We start from the raw sequence: 8,140 nt of genomic DNA on the forward strand, positions 1-8,140 counted from the left end.
GATTTGCGCGAGCCATTCCTATCGCGAAGCTGATGGTCAAATATGTGATCTATTTGAATTATTTTGAGAAACAGCCACTTTAAAATGCTATGGAGAAAGTCGAACAGTATCTAAAAAAGGCAAATAAACTAAAAAGACTAATGAAAAGAGGAGAAAACAGTCTTGAACCAGCACTAACTTATATTAAAATCTTTTTAAACTACTCATGACTTTATCACGTTTTATTGTAGGCTTATTTATTGTGTAACATTGTCTAACTTGTAGAATTTATATGAGATAATCTATTAAGAGAATAGATTTTGTAGCTATTGCTTCTAAATGTGCAGGCGGTTGTTTCTTCATAACAAATGCTATATTGATTAATTTAAAAAAGTTAAATATTTGCCTGGTAATGATTCATAGGCTTATCCCTAGTGAAAAAAAAGTATACTTTATTGTATTTGTAATATATTTATAAGCAAACAAACAAATAAATAAACCTTATGAGTGAGCATGACGCGGGACTCTAAAACAGTTCACACCAAAACTATGCCCTTGTGCATATGCATATGAAAAGTAATGCATTCATCAACACTAACCGCATATAAATGAAAACTGCCGAATGTTAGCGAGTGAAATGTCAATCCAGAAAGTGTTAAAGGCCTGTGCAAGCTTTGGGAGTACTGATGGAAGCCATCTGCTGCATCTTTGCTTTGATAATATTACTGAATATGATCCAGATGTAGTATTTGATAAAAATGCAATTTTCTCAGCTTTTTGCTCAAAATGTTGCTTTTTTTTTCAGTGAAGAGAGTCCTAAACCACAAACTCTCCTAAAATAGCTGTTTCCGGCAATCTAACATTTTAGAAACATTTGATAATGAGCTTTAATAAAGGTATCAGCTTTGGTTTTGGAGGTTATCCCGACTCTAAATTATATCCTTGTTTTCATTAACCAGCTGGGCAAGAAGTAACAGCTGTTTGGTTTTCTTTTACGTTTGCATGTCTTACTATCAGCCATGATTATTCTGCTCTGTTAATTAAAAGGCTGTTTAGATGCATATCCACTAATTATGAGAAGCACACAGGCTGACAATTAGCTGAACATGTACTTAATTAGTGGCACTTATCTGCATTTTAAAATATTTGAATGTGGCAACATTTTTATTTTAAAATCTTTATTTGAATATGGCAACATAATGTGATCTTTATTTTGATGTAGCCTATTGCATGTTCAGATATTCATACAACAATATATTCTGGGGGCCTTGAAATTTTAGCGAAAATCAGCAAAAAAAAAACTTTTTTCAAAAACGCTGGCGGGGAAAGAGTTAATAAGGTATTTGGTATTTTATTTTAAAATACATTTTGATGTATATTTGCCCAACCCTGCCTACAGGTGTGCCACAAAGCCTTCACGCAGACCAGCCACCTGAAGAGACACATGATGCAGCACAGCGACGTCAAGCCCTACAGCTGCGGCGTCTGCGGCCGGGGCTTCGCGTATCCCAGCGAGCTCCGCGCACATGAGCTCAAGCACGAGAGAGGCCAGGAGAACGTGTGCGTGGAGTGCGGACTCGACTTCCCCACGCTGGCGCAGCTCAAGCGCCACCTGACGGCGCACCGCGGCCCCATGCAGTATGACTGCGGCGAATGCGGCAAGAGCTTCCAGTATCCCAGCCAGCTGCAGAACCACATGATGAAGCACAAGGACATCAGGCCGTTCATCTGCAGCGAGTGCGGGATGGAGTTCGTCCAGTCGCACCATCTCAAGCAGCACGCGCTCACGCACAAGGTGAGAGGACGGCGGGACTGTGACGTATGCTGTGGAAAAATGCAAAATTAAATTTCAGTCTTTAATATGTAAAAAGAACAAAAAGTAATAAAAACGGCAAAAACACAACAAAATTACTAAAACTTAAATTAACTTAAATTAATACGAGAATGGAAAATGTAAAAATAAGAACTACGCTAAACAATATTTTTTGAAGATTATTACTGTAGAAAATGCAACTTTAGTTTTTTATATATGTAAAAAGAAAAAAACTAATAAAAACGGTAAAAACACAACAAAATTACTAAAACTTAAATTGACTTAAATTAATACGGGAATGGAAAATGTAAAAATAAAAACTATGCTAAACAATATTTTTTGAAGATTATTACTGTAGAAAATACAACTTTAGTTTTTTATGTATGTAAAAAGAAAAAAAACTAATAAAAATGGCAAAAACACAACAAAATTACTAAAACTTAAATTAACTTAAATTAATACGAGAATGGAAAATGTAAAAATAAAAACTACGCTAAACAATATTTTTTGAAGATTATTACTGTAGAAAATACAACTTTAGTCTTTAATATTCAAAAAGAACAAAAACTAATAAAAAATGGCAAAAGCGCAACAAAATTACTAAAACGTTAACTAAAATTAAAATGAGAATGGAAAACATAAAAAATAAAAACTACACAAAAAAACATATTTTCTGAAGATTTTTACTGTACAAAACACAACTTCAGTCTTTAATATTCAAAAAGAACAAAAACTAATAAAAATGGCAAAAGCGCAACAAAATTATAACCCAGCGCTGGGTTATATTTAACGCAGCATTTTTTAGAGTGTACACTGCAAAAATAAATGTCCATAAGTATTTGTGTCTCATTTTCCAGTACAAATATCTAAACATTCTTAAATCAACATGCATTTATTTGAAAAGGCAAATTACTTAAAATATTGTGTTTTCAAAAATCTGATATTTATTCTTGTTTTAATCATAAACTCAATTCATTTTGATCAGTTTTTTAGAAAACAAGATTTCTTATTCCATGTTGCTTCTCAAGTAAAAAAACTAATAAAGTCTAATAAACTTGGCATTGTATATTACGACTGTTGATGAATGGCTTTTGCTCGTCTTTTGTAAGTCACTTTGGATAAAAGCATCTGCTAAATGCGTAAATGTAAATGTATCTTGATTTATGAATGTTTAGATATTTGGACTGGAAAACAAGACAAAAAATACTGAGGATGTGAAGAGTTTACATCAGAGGTTTTCAACACATAAACAGCAGTGAAAACACATCAATGCAACTAACCATAAATTAGTAAATGGAGACTTACTTTGAAAAGGAAGAAAACACTTCCCATTTCTCCTGTTGCTAATGTCAAAGGTCAGGCATCAATCTAAGTCGAATTCAAAGTCACATGGTACAGTAGATGTCTAGTCAAAATAGACCGATGATACATAAACAGGTTGTGATGCCCTCATCCAATATACAAGAAAACACAACCCAGGAAGCATTAAATATGAGGATAAAAATGATTTGTGAATATGAATTATTGGCCATCAAGCACATAAAAACCATCCAAATTCAAGAGACCAATAAATAAGCCAATTTCATGGTTTGATATAAAGAATATTTTTTTTACATCTTGTAAGATAAGAATATGTCATTACTTGATAAAATATGGAAGCAAAACCAATTGAGAAGCACACATTTACAGTATATAAACCTAGTTATAAAGCGGAGAGTTCCGGTGCTTGATTCTGATTGGCTGAGCCACGTTCAAAACTGTTGTAATTGACTCTACAAAGTAACATACACCTTTGTTTACATTTGTGTGTTGCTCGGCAACCACTTTGTTACAACCACACCTGATTCTGAGGAGCTACATTGTTTGGTGGAAGAATACTGTTTTTATTAATATCATTACACTTTATTTGCTCTGTTTTATTTTGTGAAACCTTACTACGTATATGGAATATACGTTTTATAAAAGCGATAAGCCTCGTGAAGCCGTGGTTTACAGTGAATTTATAACAGCTGAGGGGGATTTAGGGGGTCTAACAACGCCCCTTAGCTGTTATAAATTCACTGTAAACCACGGAACTTTAAATGCAATCTAAGTCACGTTGGATAAAAGCGTCTGCTAAATGCAATCTCGTGGGGTTCCTCATGGACTGTTCATGCACATCTTTTTAGGGAGTGAAGGAGCACAAGTGTCGCATCTGTGGCCGTGAGTTCACGCTGCTGGCTAACATGAAGCGGCACGTTCTGATTCACACCAACATCCGAGCGTATCAGTGCCAGCTGTGCTACAAGAGCTTCGTCCAGTATTCCTGTAGCTCAAACACTTTAATCATGCCGCTCGCAACACCAAGGTCATGGGTTCGATTCCCAGGGAATGCATGAACTGATTAAATGTATAAGCATTATAAACATTATTATAAGCTGACCGTTGTGAATCGGGCTAAAGTAAGGCGATAGTTTCGAACACTGGCTGGTTATGTACTTGCTCAAATATTGATTTCGGATCATTTTTAACCAGAAAAAGTTACGGACTGCAGCTTTAAGTATAAGATCATGTTCCATGAAGATATTTAGTAAATTTCCTACTGTAAATATATCAATACACAGTAATATGCATTGCTAAGAACTTCATTTGGACAACTTTAAAGATGATTTTCTCAATATTTAGATTTTTTTGCACACTCAGATTCCAGATTTTCAAATAGTTGTATCTCCTAACAAACCATACATCAATGGAAAGATGGCTTTCAGATGATGCATAAATCTCAATTTCAAAAAATTGAAAATTATGACTGGTTTTGTGCATATATGTCAATATAATTTCCTCAAATGCTTCAAATTTTGAAAATACAGTACGACTTCCAACAGATCTCCATTACTTTTTAAATAATTTTCCAAAAAATATACAATAATAAATCCGTAACAACTGAACACGCTGCAAAGAAGTGCTGTTCTTCCCCAGTAGTTTTGTCTTGTTTTCCAGTGCAAATGTCTAAAGATCCTTAAATCAAGACTTACTTTACTTGAGAAACAAAATACGTTTTGATAAACTGATAAAAATGCTGCGAGTTTATGCTTAAATCAAGAATAAACATCTGTCAGTGGAGTCAGAAAACACGTTTTCAATCCTCTGTGGCGGATATCTGTTTGTTTTAATCATAAACTCACTTCATTTATTCAATTTCTCACATCTTCATTTTGCATCTCCAGCTTGATTTAAGGATGTTTGGATATTTGAAAAAACAATTTAATTATTTTTGTCCTGCTTTACATTGAAAATGTCCAAAGATTCTTAAATCAAGACCCATTTACTGGAGAAGCAAAATGACTTAAGATAAGAATAAGTCTTGTTTTCTGAGAAACTGATCAAAATGAAGTGAGTTTTTGATAAAACAAGAAGAAATATCTGCCAATGGAGTCAGAAAAATCTACTTAATTCAAAGGGAAATTTCATTGACAGATATTTGTTCTTGTTTTGAGCATAAACTAACTCCAACAAGACTTCATATCTTCATTTTGCATCTCCAGTAAATGCATCTTGATTTAAGGATGTTTAGATATTTGTACTAGAAAACAAGACTAACATACTGAGATTTTTTTCTTTGCATTGCATGCAACATTTAATGCCATGACTTTAAAATGTAAGACATTCTGCTCTGATTTAAGGCCTTAATTAGTAAAAATGTGAATTAAGTTTTGACCTGCAGAAACCCTGTTAATTGAATAACTAGAACCAAAGTTGGGTATTATAATGCAAAGCTAATTCTATGAATGGATGGGTCAAAGTGGAGGGAGGGATGTGCATTTAGTTCTTCATTGAATTATGCATTATGTATGTACCAAGAGTTATGAATTATGTATTATCAAAGACTATAGAATACCCAAGACGTGTCACTCGCATAGTTTTGAATGGGGAAAAATGCAACGCTCTGTATGGCCGCTCAATCGCAGGAAGCCCCGCCTTCTGATTGAAAGAGCCAATCGCTAATCGGTAAAGTCAGAGCGTCACTGCAGCTGCCCGGTGGCTATAGAAACAGTGCGCTTAAGCATGCTGATCTAGCCTGAAAAATAAGCTTTTTATAACGCTATTTGAGCAAAAGTAACAACATTTATGACACAGCTGTTGTCAGATTTCTTTGGTGATTTCAAATATGAAATTTAATCGTAAGCTTAGCGAACAGTTTTGGAGAATTTGATGTTTCCCCATTCAAAGAGATAGGAGTTGCACTTGCATGCCCGAGAGGCGTTTCAAAGATGGCCGCCGAGTGACTTGACTTGTCTTAGAAGGAATTTGGTATGCATGTACCAAGAGCTCCTAAAAAACCACAACTAATTCCTTGTGTATTTGCACACACTTGGCGAATAAAGCTAATTCTGATTCTGAACGTAGCATGTACCAAGAGCTCCTAAAAAACCACAACTAATTCCTTGTGTGTTTGCACACACTTGGCGAATAAAGCTAATTCTGATTCTGAACGTAAAGCGTAATAAGCATGCAAATACGTCTAACCCTTGGTTGTTTTGGAATGCGTGTGACCTTGGGCCGGTCCGAACGATGACCAGATACGTTTTTGGCCGTTGAGTGTCTCCTCGTCTATAGGAAGGATATCGCTGCACAAACTGACTGTGTAACAATGGCTCTCTCGTCCCCCGAGAACAGGCCCCACAAATAGATTTCATCTCGCTTTCTCTTGTGCTCAGGAGCCCTTCCTGTTTTCTCACGGTCCGTTTGGACAGTTTACAGTCCCTCTATCCTCCTGAAGGAAAGGAAAGAACCACCCTAATAAATAAAAAAGAGCGCAGAGGAAGGACTCCTTTCTCCTGAGAGAAACTCACGACTGTCATGATTCAGTCTCACTTTCAAATGCTTTCAAATATATGCCACGAGGGGCTTGCACTTCAGTCACTTTGGTAAAGGTTTTTGTAGGCTTTCATACAATCACAACAAATCACTCCATTAGTCTGATTTTGCTACGTAGAAATATGATATGATATGTGACCCTGCAGCACAAAAGCAGTGTTAAGTCGCTGGGGTATATTTGTAGCAATAGCCAACAATACATTGTATGGGTCAAAATTATAGATTTTACTTTTATGCCAAAAATCATTAGGATATTAAGTAAAGATCATGTTCCATGAAGATATTTAGTCAATTTCCTACCGTAAATATATCAAAACTTAATGTTTGATTAGTAATATGCATTGCTAAGAACTTCATTTGAACAACTTTAAAGATGATTTTCTCAATATTTAGATTTTTTTGCACCCTCAGATTCCAGATTTTCAAATATTGTGCTATCCTAACAAACCATACATCAATGGAAAGATTATTTATTCAGCTTTCAGCTGATGCATAAATCTCAATTTTAAAAAATTGACACTTAAGACGTTTTGTGCTCCAGGGTCACATATGATATAAACTTTATTTCTATTTTAACTTTATTTTTGTTTGGTCTCAGAAATCTAAGTTTACATCCCAAAATTCAGTTTCGGATTTTTTGTTTCTGTCGCAGAATAAAAAAATAACTATAATTGCGACTTTTTATCTTAGGCAATTTTGACTTTTTTTTTTTTTTTTGCAGTTTTGAGTTTATATTTCACTATTCTGACTTTGTTTCTTAGAAATGTGAGAAAAAAGTCAGAATTGTGACAAAGTTGCAATTACCTTTTTTTATTGTTTTATTTTATGACACGCTTCGGTTACACTTTATTTTAAGGTGTCCTTGTTACAGTGTAATTATACATTTAAGTACTGAGTAATATTAATTAACTACATGTACTTACTATATGGTTAGGATTTGCCTTAGGGTTACTTACATGTAATTATGCATTATTTATTGTTATTATAATATTATATATAATATATTGTAAGTACATGTAACGTGTAACATGGACACCTTAAAATAAAGTGTTACCCAAGCTTCTGTTCATTTGTGAGTCTGATATAGCTTTGATAGTGCTTGACCAGGTCAAAGATTTCTGAATAGTTACTCTCTTCACAGCTGTGTGGAAAGGAGTTTAACAGAATGCATAATCTGATGGGCCACATGCACTTGCATTCTGACAGCAAACCCTTCAAATGCCTTTACTGCGCCAGCAAGTTCACGCTGAAGGGAAACCTGACCCGCCACATGAAGGTCAAACACGGCATCATGGACCAAGGCCTGGACGCTCGCGGTGAGAAGCCTTATATATGTGACCCTGGAGCACAAAACCAGTCATAAGGGTCAATTTTGTGAATTTGAGATTTATGCATCATCTGAAAGCTGAATAAATAAGCTTTGCATTGATGTATGGTTTGTTAGGATAGGACACTATTTGAAAATCTGGAATCTGAGGGTGCAAAAAAATC

At 34.8% G+C, this 8,140-nt stretch overlaps 1 protein-coding gene across 2 annotated transcripts in view; it reads left to right on the forward strand.

The window, feature by feature from the left end:
* The window catches only part of LOC107712450 (zinc finger protein 366-like), a 19,612-nt gene that overhangs the window by 9,956 nt on the left and 1,516 nt on the right, over positions 1–8,140 (forward strand). For both annotated transcript variants that reach the window (XM_016517718.1, XM_016517710.1), the window contains exons 3-4: positions 1,379–1,774; positions 7,791–7,965. In XM_016517718.1, the coding sequence (XP_016373204.1) occupies positions 1,379–1,774; positions 7,791–7,965 (571 nt within the window). The remainder of the gene's footprint in view (positions 1–1,378; positions 1,775–7,790; positions 7,966–8,140) is intronic.

Source organism: Sinocyclocheilus rhinocerous, unplaced genomic scaffold, assembly GCF_001515625.1.
Source record: "Sinocyclocheilus rhinocerous isolate Xijiao unplaced genomic scaffold, SAMN03320098_v1.1 scaffold493, whole genome shotgun sequence".
NCBI classification, from domain to species: Eukaryota; Metazoa; Chordata; class Actinopteri; order Cypriniformes; family Cyprinidae; genus Sinocyclocheilus; species Sinocyclocheilus rhinocerous.